Below are 13,834 nucleotides of genomic sequence, written 5' to 3'. Positions count from 1 at the left end.
ACCTGACAAAATGTACTCAACTGTTTTAAATATTAATAATTATAAATAGAATAAAATGTTTCTTGAGCAGCAAATCAGCTATTAGAATGATTTCTGAATGTTCATGTGACATTGAAGACTGGAGTAACGATGCTGAAAATTTAGCTTTGGATATATATTCTTAAAATCTATTCAAATAGAAAGCAGTTATTTTGAATAGTAAAAATATTTCATAATATTACTGTTTTTGCTGTACTTTGGATCAAATAAAAGCAGGCTTGGTGAGCAGAAGAGACCTTTAAAAACATTAAAAATCTTACGGTTCAAAAACATTTGACTTGCAGTGTATAATATATAGCATAATAACGATTATATATCACGTTACAACTTAATTAAATTCATAAATATATAAACCATAAACAATAAATACATAACTTATTGTGGATGCAGAACAGAGCGGAATATTGTGCACACGGTTTGATGACCAAAAACACAAATTCGTGACGCCAAACGGAAATGACGCATGCCGCGCGACCTTACGATGGTTATATTTTTCTGAAGTGCACGAGAGGTGCGCGTGCGTCTGCTGCACTCTGTAAAATCGTTTTATTGGTCCTCGGAGGATGGTGCGTCCGCGTTGGGTTAATATATGAAGCTTGAAGAGGTCATTTATCCGCCGGTTCTTAAAACCTCTCGTCCATGAACGACTGTTGATCCGGTTAATGCGCTCCGTTACCGGCCAGTGGCGGAACGTGCGCGAGCTCCTGTGTGGCTTACTGTGATTTTAGTTGTTTTATCTTTTATTTCAGGTTTAGATAGTTCAGGTCAGTCTTTGGTTGTTGGTTTGGGTTGTTGTGATTTATTCTGTTTTAACGTTAATTAGTTCAGGCTTAAATCTCAGTGCAAGTGAGTTAGGTTTGGGTTAACTTAGTTAGGATTGGGTTTTAATTTCAGGTGTGTTGAATTAGGGGTTAGGGGTCAGTTTAGTTGCAGGTCAGGTTGAGTCAGTTCAGCACAGGTCTGTTGGGTTTAGTTCAGTTTGACATGACAGTTCTGTTGGGTTACAGATAGATTAGGTGTCAGATAGGTTAGGTTTAGTTCAGTTGTTGGTTTAAATTTAGGTTGAAGTCATATGTAAGTTTGGTTCCTGTTTGTTGGGTTGTTCTCAGTAAAATCTCAGGTGGGATAAGTTAGATTTAGTTTAGTTCAGGTTTGGTTTAACCTCTGCCGTGATGGCTAAAGGCGAGTGGAAGAGGTCAGGCACAGATGATCTCCCATTAACCGACCGCTCTGAGTGTGAAGTGTTTGATGATGGAACCAACACATTCTTCTGGTGAGTTCACAATCACATCTCTCATGTTATGATAGTGGCTTATTATGATTGTGTTCTTTGATTTCAGTGTCTTTCTGTAGTTGTGTGTGTGTGTGTGTGTGTGTGTGTGTGTGTGTGTGTGTGTGTGTGTGTGTGTGTGTGTGTGTGTGTGTGATGTCCAGAGGCTGTTCAGTAGTATTACAGCTTTGCTCGGCTTTTCTCTCTTCTGCAAACTCAGCACAATGACACTCGATCAATTAAAGGCTTTAAGATGGACAGATGCTGTGGGCGAGACTCTTTCTCTCCTAGTCTCTTTACACTAGGAGACACACTGAACCGTAGAGACAGAAAACATGACAGATCAATGTATAGTTTATACATTAACAACAAATTACATGTGAGATGTTTCATAGTATTCAAAGAAATCCAAAATTACTATAATAATACTTATGAAATGTGACCCTAGACCAAAACCAGTAATAAGCGGCACATTTTTTTAATTGGCATTTATACATAATCTGAAAGTTGAATAAATAAGCTTACCATTGATGTGTGGTTTGTTAGGATAGGACAATATTTGGCTGAGATGCAACTTTTTGAAAATCAGGAATCTGAGGATGCAAAAAAAAATCAAAATATTGAGAAAATTGCCTTTAAAGTTGTCCAAATGAAGTTCTGGGCAATTCATATGACTAATCCAAATTTCAGTTTTGATATATTTATGGTAGGAAATTTACAAAATATTTTCATGAAACATTGCATTAACATATCAGAAAAGAAAAATCGATCATTTTGACGCATACAATGTATTTTTAGTTATTGCAACAAAAATACCCGTTCTACTTAAGACTGGTTTTGTGGTCCAGGGTCACATGATGATGATAATTTGTGTTTGTTATTTTTGATAGTTATAATTTTAATAATATGAATAATAATTCCAATAATTATTATATGAATAACAAACAATAACATTTATGCTAATTCTGTGTATAAATTGTTTGTTTTAGTTTTAGACTGTTACAGCCAATATTCAGAACTTTGTTTTGTTTAGTTTTTTCTGGATTTTTAATGCAATACTTAAATCAGATTACAACTATGCATTTAATTATTAATGCTGTTGTTAATGTTTATGATGTTAATAATAATAATAATAAAATGTAGTACTAATGCAAACTTTTTATAACAAATTTTACAGAAACAATTTTGCTTTATTGCTTTATTTATTTTAATGCAATAACTTATAATTATTAAGAACAAATTAATAATTTAAATTTTATTAATAATTGTAAAATCCAATAATATTTATACCAATTTGTGAAAGTGATAATTTGTCCCCCAAAAAATTAAATAAAATTAATTTGAAAATGACTTTATTACGTTTTATGTTATTTTATTTATTATAATTTTCTCTTTTTTTTTTTTTCCCTGAAAAAAAGTGTTGTCTAGACTTAAATTGTTGGGTGGAGTATCTCTTCAAATACTATGCTTTTCTCAATTAAAAAAAGCTTTAAAAAGTTACTATCTGCAACCATATAAAGCTACTTTCATTTGTGGTTTGATTTTCTAGGTAGCAACCATAAATGTTGAGACTAAAACCTTGACATCTCAAAGGTCAAAATGCTCTTTGAAAATCGGTTCCAAGAACTGGATTTGTTGTAAGAACTGCCATACTGATCTTTCCTCTCTCCCCCGTGTGTATGCATGTGCTGAGGTGTGCATGTTGAGGCGTGGTTGTTCATGATCAACCTGTATACCAGCTAAGCAGGATTTGAATGTGAAAAAAAGCCAAAACCAGACCTCTGCCAATAACTTCTGAATGCAAGCTCTGTACTCTTGTTTCGTCTTTCTCTCTGAAGGAGGGCTCATACAGTGACAGTGCTGTTCATCCTGACATGTGCTCTGGTTTATGTGACACTATTGGAGGAGACGCCACATGACACAGCGTATAACACTAAAAGGTATGGGTGGCATGCAGTCAGTGCAACTTTTACCTTTAGCACTTCGAGCAGAGTGCAGTTCACAGCGCCAGAGAATGAGACGCACTATTTCCTTCTGAGCAGAAGCTAAAGTTAAAGTGGTCCGATGTGGACAGAAATGTCACATGGCTGTAGCTGGGATGGCCTTGACAAGTGGCAGGCTTTCTATTGGCTAACAGGATTATGTGTGACATCTGCTGCTGATCACAAAGTCCAGGTTACAGACTGACCCGCTGTGATTAAAAGAACGTGACCTTTATCAAAAGAAAGAGCAGCTAGTATTTCAGTATGAGTTCTATGTGTAGATTTATTAGCAGTTCTTGCAATTTTTGAACCAAAGTTCAAAAACAAAAGTGAAAAATGTCATAAGTCACTATTTCTCGTTATAACTCACAATTGCGAGTTTATATCACACAATTCTGAGAAAAAAATATATTTTTCTCATAGCTGGTTGGTTTGGTTGATACAGTTGAAGTCAAACGTTTATGTACACCTTGCAGAATCTGCAAAATGTAAATTATTTTACCAAAATAAAGAGGGATTATACAAAATGCATGTTTTTTTTATTTAGTACTGACCTTAATAAGCTATTTCACATATAAGATGTTTACATATAGTCCACAAGGGAAAATAATAGTTGAATTTATAAAAATTACCCTGTTCAAAAGTTTACATATGCTTAATTCTTAATACTGTGTACCCGAATTATCCAAAGCTGTGTTTTTTTTTTGTTTGTTTTTTTTTTTGGTGATAGTTGCTCATGAGTCCCTTGTTTGTCCTGAACAGTTAAACTGCCTGCTGTTCTTCAGAAAAATCCTTCAGGTCCCAGAAATTCTTTGTTTTTTCCGCATTTTTGTTTATTTGAACCCTTTTCAACAACGACTGTATGATTTTGAAATCCATCTTTTCACTCTGAGGACACCTGAGGGACTCATATGTAACTATTACAGAACATTCAAATGCTCACTGATGCTCCAAAAGGAAACATGATGCATTAAAAGCCAGGGGTGAAAACTTTTGAACAGAATGAAGATGTGTATTTTTTTATTCTTTCTTAATTGCCTAAATAAACTACAGAAGGTACATGTTCACCAGAAGACAAAATATGTGGAATTTACCCAGATTTTTCTTTAAATTCAAGACATTTTGACCCCCATTTTGGTAAAATAATCAACATTTTGCAGATTCCCCAAGGTGTATGTAAACTTTTGACTTCAACTATGACTTATAACTCTTTAACAAAATCTTTAACAACTTAACAACAAAAATGTGGTAAATTGATTCTATTCTGTTCTTCTATTCAATTCTTTAGCATCTGCCTTTCAATGTCCTAGAAACATGTTAGCGTCATAGCAGCAAATTTAGCACATAAAGAACCACTGTTTGTTTTTAATTTGTGTATATTTTGTCTTTTTTCAGAGGAATTGTAGCAAGTATTCTGGTGTTCCTTTGTTTTGGAGTAACACAAGCTAAAGATGGTCCCTTCACACGTCCTCATCCAGGTCAGACCAGTAACCTTTACATGATCTAACCTTAACTGAAGTCAGAATAATAACCTTTATTCAAACATGATTATGATTTAAAGGGATAGTTCACCCAAAAATGAAAATTTGATGTGTATCTGCTTACTCCCAGGGCATCCAAGATGTAGGTGACTGTTTCCTCAGCAGAACACAAAGATTTTTAACGAAAACCGGTGCAGTCTGCCAGCCAAATAATACGAGTGAACATGCACAGACAAATCCAAATTACACCCTGCGACTCGTGACGATACACTGATGTCTTAAGACACGAAACAAGCGTTTTTTGTGAGAAACTGAACAGTATTTATATCATTTTTTTACCTTTGATACACAGCAATGTCCATCTGTCCTGAGCACGAGTTATGCATCCGGCTCGTGACATGTGAACGCGCTCTGCCGTAGAATACGCAAACGCCGGAAGCAATCTGTCGCTTGTATACGACACTAATTGTTTACACAGTGCACAGAGATTGTGGGAATTTTGCGCTTACCCTGATTGTTCAAATCGATTTAAAGCTAAAATATTACGTTTGCTTTCGCAAACTCATCCAGGACTTTTCACTGATTTCCCCTTCCGGCGTTTGCGTATTCTACACCAGAGCGCGTTCACACATAACGAGCCGGATGTTAAGCTCATGCTCATGACAGATGAACCTGGCTGTGTATCAAAGGTAAAAAATTATATAAATACTGTTCAGTTTCTCGCAAAAAACGATCGTTTCGTGTCTTAGGACATCAGTGTATCGTCACGAGTCACAGGGTGTAATTTGGATTTGTCTGAGCATGTTTTTATTTACTTTTAAAGGTTTGGTGCCCATCCACGTCCATGGTATGGATGGCACCGGTTTTCGTTAAAAATCTTCATTTGTGTTTTTCTGAGGTAACAAAGTCACCTACATCTTGGATGCCCTGGGGGTAAGCAGATACACATCACATTTTAATTTTTGGGTGAACTATCCCTTTAACTTTAACCCAAGTTTCACATCATCTTCAGGTCAACTTTGAGATGCTGTAATTGTGAGGTCTCATGGAGTAGCTAAAACTACTGACTTAACTACAGGTTTCAGTAATGTGACAGTCGCTCAGCTGTTTTAAGAACAGCATAGCTTTTCCAGTAACATGCTTTCGAATAACTGGCAGTGATGCGTGACTAAACAAATACGTCTTTTTTTCTCACACACATTTTCATATTACAGTTCTGCGAAATGATGCAATCATCAGACAGTCTTCTAAAAGGACCTTGCAAGTCGTGTTGAGAAGATTGATTCATTTGTGTTTATTCCAATGAATCAGTTCATAAAAATTTATTTGAGTCACTCAATAGTTTTCCCAGAAGTCCATACATGGCATTTTATGCTTTTTGTGTTGGAATATAAAGTTAATTTGACCCTGAACCACAAAACCAGTCATAAAGGTAAAAAAAAAGAGATTTATACATCAACTGAAAGCTGAATAAATAAGCTTTCCATCGATGTAAGGTTTGTTAAGATAGGAATTAAGTTTTGGTATATTTTTGGCTTATAATGCATTAGCACTAGAGTACCATGACACGTGTGTGGTGCTGCTGGCATTGGAGCCATTGTTCTTAATTTTCTTTTTCCTTTTTTTTCTTTTTTTGTGCACAAAGTATTTGCATAGCTTCATAAAATTAGTTGAACCACTGATGTCACATGGACTGTTTTAACAATGTCCTTACTACCTTTCTGGGCCTTGAATTAGTCTGTTGTATTGCTGTCTGTGCGGGGGCAGAAAGCTCTCTGATTTCGTCAAAAATATCTTAATTTGTATTGCGAAGATGAACGAAGGTCTTACGGGTTTGGAGCATGAGGGCGAGTACTTAATAACGGAATTTTCCTTTTTGGGTGAACTATCTCTTTAACTTCTTTGAATTATGAATAGATGGGGTACGGTTTGAAGTAGCTTTCTGAGATACAGTTTAAAGCTTCAAAGTAAAGAAACAATGAGTATACTGTTATAGCAACAGTAACTCACATCTCCTTCAAAACGCTCTTTGTTGTGCTTGCTGTTATGAGGGCCGACTTGCTTTGCTGGATGAGCTGGTATGGGGCTTTCAGCACATCGCTCACAGAAACCGGAAAGATGATTAAAGGACTCCTCCTCTGGTCATTCAAGCCTTTCTCTCAAGGGCACGAGTTAACTAACGAATGTATAGACAAATTACAAGTTGGGCTACCTGTCACAGTGAACGGTGTTAAATTTCAATCCCAGAGAAGTATGTGAGGTTGTTTTAGAATAGAAAAGTGACTGGGGGACTCCAACAAAGAGACAGTCTCTAGAGACGCAGATGCAAACAAATGGTTGTAGTCATAACCAAAAGGACTTTACAGTCTTAATCTCACATCCTTAATTCAAGCTTTTTTTACAGTTGAAGTCAAAAGTTTACATACACCTTGCAGAATCTGCACAATGGTAATTAGTTTACCAAAATAAGAGGGATCGTAGAAAATGCATGTTATTTTTATACATGAAATGACATTTACATATAATACTGTTACTTAAATGATTTTTTTTAGTGATAGTTGTTCATAAGTCCCTTGTTTGTGACCATGACTATGAGTTTGAGATCCATCTTTTTATACTGAGGACAACTGAGGGATTCATATGCAACTATTACAGAAGGTTCAAACATTCACTGATGCTTCATAAGGAAATAAAATGCATTAAGAGCTAGGTAGTGAAAACTTCTTGAATTTCAAGATAAGGACAAGGTAAATTTAACATATTTTGTCTTCTGGAAAACATGCAAGTATCTCCTGTAGCTTCTATGTACGCATCTTTATTCTTTTCAAAAGTTTACACCCCTGGTTCTTAGTTCATTGTCTGAAGCATCAGTGAGTGTTTGAACCTGTAATAGTTGTTTCTGTTTCTGTAATAGTTGTATACGAGTCCCTCAGTTGTCCTCAGTGTGAAAAGATGGATCTCAAAATCATACAGTCATTGTATGAAAGGGTTCAAATGCAGAAAAATGCTTAACTCATGAAAAACTCATTAAATCACAAAAAAATGAATTATTTTTATGCTAGTGCGTATGTTTAGTGCTTTTATGTTTGTATAAGAGTTCATGTTTATTGGTATGTGATTGTCTTTACAGCATACTGGCGTTTCTGGCTCTGCGTTTCTGTTGTGTATGAACTCTTCCTCATCTTCATCCTGTTTCAGGTTTGTTATCAGCCTTAACAGTACAACTTTAAATGTATACATTTTGTCCATATTGTTGTTTTTAAGCTTGAGATTTTTCTTTCAGACAGTGCATGACGGCAGGCAGTTTATGAAGTACATTGACCCAAAACTTGGCGTCCCTCTTCCTGAAAGAGACTATGGCGGAAACTGCCTCATTTATGACCCTGGACATCCTTCCGACCCATTCCACAACATCTGGGTATACATTAAAATCATTATTCATTAGCAATATTGACATGGATAATACAAATGCATCTGTTTTAGAGGGTTGCACATATGGCTAGTCACTTAAGTATCCATCTGATCATTCATCAGAGATTTATTATGCATATACAGTATGTTAGAGAGAGAGTACAGTCATTTGTGTATCACAGAATATACTCTGTAATAATAATGACTCTTTGACTGTGCATTATCCTACTCTTACATCGGTGTTTTGTCAAATAAATTAATAAACAGACATGAAATATTGATTTAAATGGAAAAGATTTCAGTATGGTATGAGATAAATAAAACTATCAGAGCTGTGTAGGAACAGCATGAATCATGAATCAGCAAATATGTTTTGGCTTGTGATGTATTTCCAAATCAAAGCCAGTATTTTTTAAATATAAAGTATGTGACCTGACTATAAAACCTCTTAAGTAGCGCAAGTTATATTTGTAGCAATAGCCAAAAATACATTGCATGGGTCAAAATGGTATTTTTTTTTTTTTTTGCCAAAAATCATGAGGATATTAAGATCATGTTTCATGACGATATTTTGTACATTTCCTACCATAAATATGTCAAAACTTAATCTTTAATTAGTATTATGCATTGCTAAGAACTTCATTTTGACAACTTAAAAAGCAAAATATTCGGAAAATTGCCTTTATTTTATTTATTTTTTTGCACCCTCAGGTTACTGATTTTTCAAATAGTTGTATCTCGGCCGAATACTGTCCTATCCTAGCAAACCTATTTTTTTAGCTTTCAGATGATGTATAAATCTCAACTTTAAGAAAATAGACCCTTATGACTGGTTTTGTGGTCCAGGATCACATATTATGATTTTTTAATAAAAATAACATGCACTGACCATTTGATAACAGCAGTAATATTTATAGAAATAGTCCACATTTTAATTTCATGTTGTATTTAATACTTAAGTTTTTTTTTTTTTTTTTTTTTTTTTTCCAACAGGACAAAATGGATGGATTTGTTCCTGCCCATTTCCTAGGCTGGTACATTAAGGTTGGTCAAAATTTGAAGTAACAGATAAATCAACAAGAGTTGATTTATTTAGCCCAAGAGCATGTCTGAGTTTGCCAAATGGCATCCAAAAATTTAATTAGAAGCCATTAGTCATGTATTTTGTGTCTGTGTGTCTCAGACGCTGGTGATCAGAGACTGGTGGATGTGTATGATCATCAGTGTAATGTTTGAGTTCCTGGAGTACAGCCTCGAGCACCAGCTGCCCAACTTCTCTGAGTGCTGGTGGGATCACGTGAGTAAAACACACCAAATACACCCTGTGAATCATGCATCATCTTGTTTTAAAGAGGCCAGCTTAAACAAATTCTCATGGAGTGACTCTCTCCTGCTGTAGTGGATCATGGATGTGTTGGTGTGTAACGGGTTGGGCATTTACTGCGGCATGAAGACACTCGGTTGGCTCTCCATGAAGCCGTATCAGTGGCAGGGATTGTGGAACATCCCAACATACAAGTAAAAACACAGCAAAAGATGTATTTGCAGGTCAAACACACTAAACCTATATGACATTCTGCAATTTTATGTTTCAGGGGGAAAATTAAGCGAATTGCCTTTCAGTTTACCCCGTACAGCTGGGTAAAGTTTGAATGGCGTCCTGCATCTAGTCTGCGACGATGGTTGGCGGTGTTGGGTATTATTTTCACGGTGAGTCACGTGACTAGTGCAGGTAATCTCTGCACTTTTTTTTGAATGAAAAATGATGGCTTTCCTCCCGCTTTTTTGCAGTTCTTGTTGGCAGAGCTTAATACGTTTTATCTGAAGTTTGTGTTGTGGATGCCTCCGGAGCATTACCTGGTGCTTTTACGGCTTGTCTTCTTTGTGAACGTGGGTGGAGTGGCCATGCGAGAGATCTACGACTTTATGGATGATCCGTAAGTATTATCTAGGTTTTCCAAACCCTTGTGAGCTGTCTCAATTAGAAGCGTTCACCTGAAAATTTAATTTACTCGCCCTCAGGGAAAGGTGTGAAGTTAAAATGCTTATTAAAAAACATGCAGCTTTTCACTTTAGTTGTTGGATTGGAATGGTGTGGAATATTGTGATGTTTTTATCAGCTGTTTGGACTCTCATTCTGATGGCACCCATTCACTTCAGAGGATCAGTTGTGGGCAAATAAAGTAGTGATACATTTCTCCAAATCTGTTTTGATGAAAAAACAAACTTATCTACATCTTTGATGGCCTGAGGGTCAGTTAATATTAAGCAAATGGGAGTACATGCTATGTACAATTATTAGGAAAGATACAAATTTTTCAGATTTCATCAGTTCTATTTTTATTTCTGGAAGTTATATGTGAATAATACATGCTGTGCTGCTTAAGATTTTATTTGTTTGAAGTGGCTTTTTTTTCTGGGATATACCTATGAGACCTAAAATATGACCTAGTTGACCAGCTCACTAAGAACTTTTTTTTTCCTGTGCTGCCATACCTCTTTTTGTGAGTTTGCATTATAGCAAATCTAATATATTCTTTGATTCTAGGAAATTCCATAAAAAGTTGGGCCAGCAAGCGTGGATTGTGGCAGCCATCACTGTTACAGAGTTTCTGATTGTGGTCAAGTATGATCCGACCACAATCATGCTGCCAATCCCCTTCTTCGTCACACAGTGCTGGATACTTGGAATCGTCCTCATCCTCATTTGGACCTTGTGGCGGTTTTTCATCCGGTAATAAATCTGCAAATTAGCTCTATCACCATAGACTCAGATAGCAATATAAAGTGCTGATTAAATAAATTATTAAAAATGAAATGTTAATATATTTTTTAATTTTTTATCAGAAAGTAAATCGAATCCAGATTGAAAATTAATGACAGGTTCTGTTCAGAATGGAACACTAGCATACTATTTATTAATTTCGGGCTTCCTGAAAAATTTATGCAGAAAAAAAAAGACTACTTTGTTAGTAAATGTATGCTATACACTACCATTCAAAAGTTTTTGAACAGTAAGATTTGATTTTTTTTTTTTTTTTTTGTAAAGAAGCTTCTTCTGGTTGCTAAGCCTGGAATTCTTTGATCCAAAATACAGCAAAAACTATTTTTAATATTCAAAACAACTGCTTTCCATTTGAATCTATTTTAAAATGCAATTTATTCCTGTGATTTCAAAGCTGAATTTTCAGCATCATTAATCATTAATCTTTAGTATCACACAATCCTTCAGAAATCATTCTAATATGGTGATTTACTGGTCAAGAAACATTTTATTATTATTATCAATATGTAAAACAGTTGTGTTGAGTACTTTGTTTTTTCATGATTCTTGAATTAATAAAAAGCTCCTAAGATCAGCATTTACCTGAAATAAAAAGCTTTTGTAACGTAATACACTATACCATTTAAAAGCTTGAAGTCAGTATAATTTTTATTATTATTATTCTTTTGCAAAGGGGGGTGATAGAAATTAGTATCTTTATTTAGTAAGGATGCTTTAAATTGATCAAAGGTGATGATAACAACATTTATCATATTACAAAAGATTTCTATTTCAGATAAATGCTGTTCTTCTTAACCTTCTACTCATCAAAGAAACCTGAATTTTTTTCATGTTTTCAGCATGAATGTTTTTGAACAGCAAATCAGAATATTATAATGATTTCTGAAGGATCATGTGACACTGCAAAGCTTTAAAATCAAATAATTTTTTTTTAAATTGTTTAAATAGTAAAAATATTTCAGAATTATCGGATCAAATAAATCCAGGCTTGGTGAGCAGAAGAGACTTCTTTAGACAACATTAAAAATCTTTTGACTAGTAGTGTACCTTTAGAAAAGAATTAGAAAGCGTTCAAATGTCCAAACTGTTTAAACTGACCAAGTCTTCTGCATTGACAGAGACATCACACTCCGATACAAAGAAACACGCCGACGCAGACAGGAAGGGTCTTCAGACCGGGACAGAGTCCCTGGACATGCTGACGGCAGCAATTCGGCCACATCGGGCCGTAGCAAACTAAACGGCAATATGGACACTGTTCGACAAAGGAAGTCATGAATCCATCCTTGCACACACAAACAGCCGTGCACTACACATCGCGACTGGACATGTTTATGTTTATAATCATGTTCAGATCATACCAACGCTCATGGTGTCTGTCGAGCGGCATCCAGACAGCCGATGCCATCATTTTCTCTCCCCGCGGAGAGGGTTATGTATATTTAGGAAAAATATGTCTTTTTAGCTGTTACATAGGTGAGGCGTTAAGGGTTCGGGGTCCACTGTCCCTCTGGTTTTGGGTTTTATTGATCGGTGCTATGCAGGAAGACACATTTCGATGCAGAACACTATGCACAGTAGAGCAAGTGCACATAGCCATTTATGAATTAAACCACTCTTTTAAAGTTACATTTAGCGAGTAGGATTACAGGTAACATCCTGCTTGAGCTCAAACACTATATTTAAAAAGCTATGAGAATGTAATTATTTAATCGGCTGTGTTCTTCTGCTACGCATATGATGCTAAAGGAAGTCAGTGTGCCTCAAGCAACTCACACGGACAATCCTTCTGATCTGTGTAACGCGGGTCAGCGCCATGACTGGACCAAAATCGATAAACTTTACTTTCCGTTTGCATGCGTGAATGTGTGCGCGAGACCATAGCGGCCAAAACATTCATCATGCTGATGCTGTTTTTATTTTTGCAGGGAAACCACACACAGAAACTTGTGTTTTGGGCTTGATAAGTATAAACAAACAAATTTGTGTATCTGGTCACAGTGAGTGGGTTGTGTTGTGGTAGTGCGTCTGTATTCTGATAATGTGCAAGTCCAAAAACGGCCTGATCCGATGTATTAAATGCCATTTATAATCTTACTGTGAATGTAAACGTCTAGCGCTAGATCGACTTAAACGCCAATGCCTGAGCTGTTACTGTTTCGCATCATGTTACTGAAGGTGTTTAGGGATTCGTTTTGATTTAACAATGAGGGGAAAGTTAAAATCGCAGTATATGTTCTCGTCCAAATGATCAGGATTATCTCTCTTGAAAATCTTTGTGGGACCATTTGATGATCTGTCTGCCTCTGCTTATAGTGGTTCATGTAAACATGTTACATAGAAATGAACTGAGTTCATATTTTATAATGTTTTCAATAAATAAAAAGGAGTTATCCCTCTTTAACTGTCTAAATTTAAGCTAATTTATACCATGCATGTTTCATTCATACAGGCTGTTTGTGAATAAATTCAAATGTAAGCTTAAGTCTATGAAAGGTAATGGAACTTATTTGGTTCACGAAAACGAAAGTAAGCCTATGGGTGAGACTTCCGGTTTATTAGGCGCTATAGGGAAATAGCAGAAGCATAACGTATAGTAAACGGTAAAACTGTCTGCACTACAAATCAGTGTGTTCATAATTAAGATGATACATTAAAATAATAAGGTAAGACACGCCAAATTTGCAATATCAAGCAGCAGAACGAGCTGTTTTGACAGCTAAAAATAGCTGGACACAGATAAGACTGGAAGCCAGACCATAAAATGTACAAATTGACGCACTCAGGTGGGTATAAATTTTTCTTTAGACCTAAAAGCCTGAAAGATTAAACCAGTCTTATAAACTAATTGATTTTAAATTAACAA

At 35.6% G+C, this 13,834-nt stretch overlaps 1 protein-coding gene across 1 annotated transcript; it reads left to right on the top strand.

Annotated features, from left to right (window-relative positions):
- The first annotated feature begins 535 nt into the window (after positions 1-535).
- LOC141301678 (phosphatidylserine synthase 2) lies at positions 536-13,381 on the top strand. Its single transcript, XM_073831872.1, has 12 exons — positions 536-1,312; positions 3,148-3,249; positions 4,687-4,769; positions 7,903-7,970; positions 8,056-8,190; positions 9,177-9,227; positions 9,367-9,480; positions 9,583-9,701; positions 9,779-9,893; positions 9,975-10,120; positions 10,732-10,917; positions 12,087-13,381. Exons 1-12 carry the CDS (start codon positions 1,212-1,214, stop codon positions 12,244-12,246), a joined length of 1,380 nt encoding a protein of 459 aa, XP_073687973.1. The 5' UTR covers positions 536-1,211; the 3' UTR covers positions 12,247-13,381.
- The last annotated feature ends 453 nt before the right edge of the window (positions 13,382-13,834 follow it).

Source organism: Garra rufa, chromosome 25 (assembly GCF_049309525.1).
Source record: "Garra rufa chromosome 25, GarRuf1.0, whole genome shotgun sequence".
Lineage (NCBI taxonomy): Eukaryota > Metazoa > Chordata > Actinopteri > Cypriniformes > Cyprinidae > Garra > Garra rufa.
Note: the sequence above shows the minus strand (reverse complement) of the source record. Positions and strands in the feature narration are given on the sequence as shown.

Bases quoted from the DNA above. Each gene is read 5' to 3' on its own strand.
- LOC141301678 (XM_073831872.1), top strand. From the start codon at position 1,212: ATGGCTAAAGGCGAGTGGAAGAGGTCAGGCACAGATGATCTCCCATTA. The intron at 1,313-3,147 runs GTGAGTTCACAA...TTCTCTCTGAAG, and splicing joins GGAACCAACACATTCTTCTG to GAGGGCTCATACAGTGACAG. The intron at 4,770-7,902 runs GTCAGACCAGTA...TTGTCTTTACAG, and splicing joins CTTCACACGTCCTCATCCAG to CATACTGGCGTTTCTGGCTC.